This window comes from Eurypyga helias, unplaced genomic scaffold (assembly GCF_000690775.1).
Source record: "Eurypyga helias isolate BGI_N326 unplaced genomic scaffold, ASM69077v1 scaffold26149, whole genome shotgun sequence".
In the NCBI taxonomy this organism is placed as follows: Eukaryota; Metazoa; Chordata; class Aves; order Eurypygiformes; family Eurypygidae; genus Eurypyga; species Eurypyga helias.
In genome coordinates, this window is record NW_010273135.1 from 1,191 (window position 1) to 1,942 (window position 752).

The window sequence follows — 752 nt, forward strand, 5'->3', positions numbered from 1 at the left end:
GATGTCCTCTCCACCCCACCCACGGGACAGGCGTGAACCCATGTGTCCTACACCCAACCCTGGGGCTTTCTCCATCCCAGGACCCACAGCACACCCAATTCCCACCCCTTCCCAATGCAGCGGGGCATGGGACTCACCTCCACCTTCTCCACGACCTGCTTCCCAAAGGAGCACACCTTGGTGGAGACGGTGATGGTCATGTTCTCTGCGCTGCTGTACTGGCTGCTGACGCCGTAGAAAGTCCCCGGCCCATCCTGGATCGTGCTGTTCAGATCCGCCTGGAGAGATGAAAGCGGGGAGAGGGTCCTGTTAGGTGCCATCACGCCCGGCTCCCCATGGGGACAAGGGACACCGGCTTATGGAACTCCTCAGGATGCTCCCGCTCCGCCGGCACGGTGCCCAACCCGCAAGGTTGGCTTGAGGACAACCCTACCCATCCTCCCAGCATCCTACCCAAAATTTGACGAGGAAGAAGGAGTTCTGGGGCCCACGCTCATAGAGCTCCTTGAGGCCACCTTTCTTCTCCGGGAACTTGTCGTAAATCTGGCGGATGTCCACGGCCTCCAGCAGCGGGTCGCTGTACGAGGGGTTCGTCTGGCCGATGTGCACGAAGAGGTGTTTGCTGTACTGTAAGGGCCGCGGCGGGGAAGTTACAACGAGAGGTCAGATGAAAGCAAGATGCCTCCGAGTAGAGGGCTGGGTATCATCCCGCCCAGCTGCTGGGGACACGGAGGGGACCGTTACCGTTTCGG

At 60.8% G+C, this 752-nt stretch overlaps 1 protein-coding gene across 1 annotated transcript in view; it reads right to left on the reverse strand.

Moving 5' to 3' along the window:
* LOC104515420 (transcriptional enhancer factor TEF-5-like) overlaps nt 1–752 on the reverse strand; it is a gene marked incomplete at both ends in the record, with an annotated part of 2,398 nt that overhangs the window by 250 nt on the left and 1,396 nt on the right. Inside the window, 2 exons of the mRNA XM_010159380.1 lie at nt 108–278; nt 454–656. Coding sequence (XP_010157682.1) covers nt 108–278; nt 454–656 — 374 coding nt within the window. The remainder of the gene's footprint in view (nt 1–107; nt 279–453; nt 657–752) is intronic.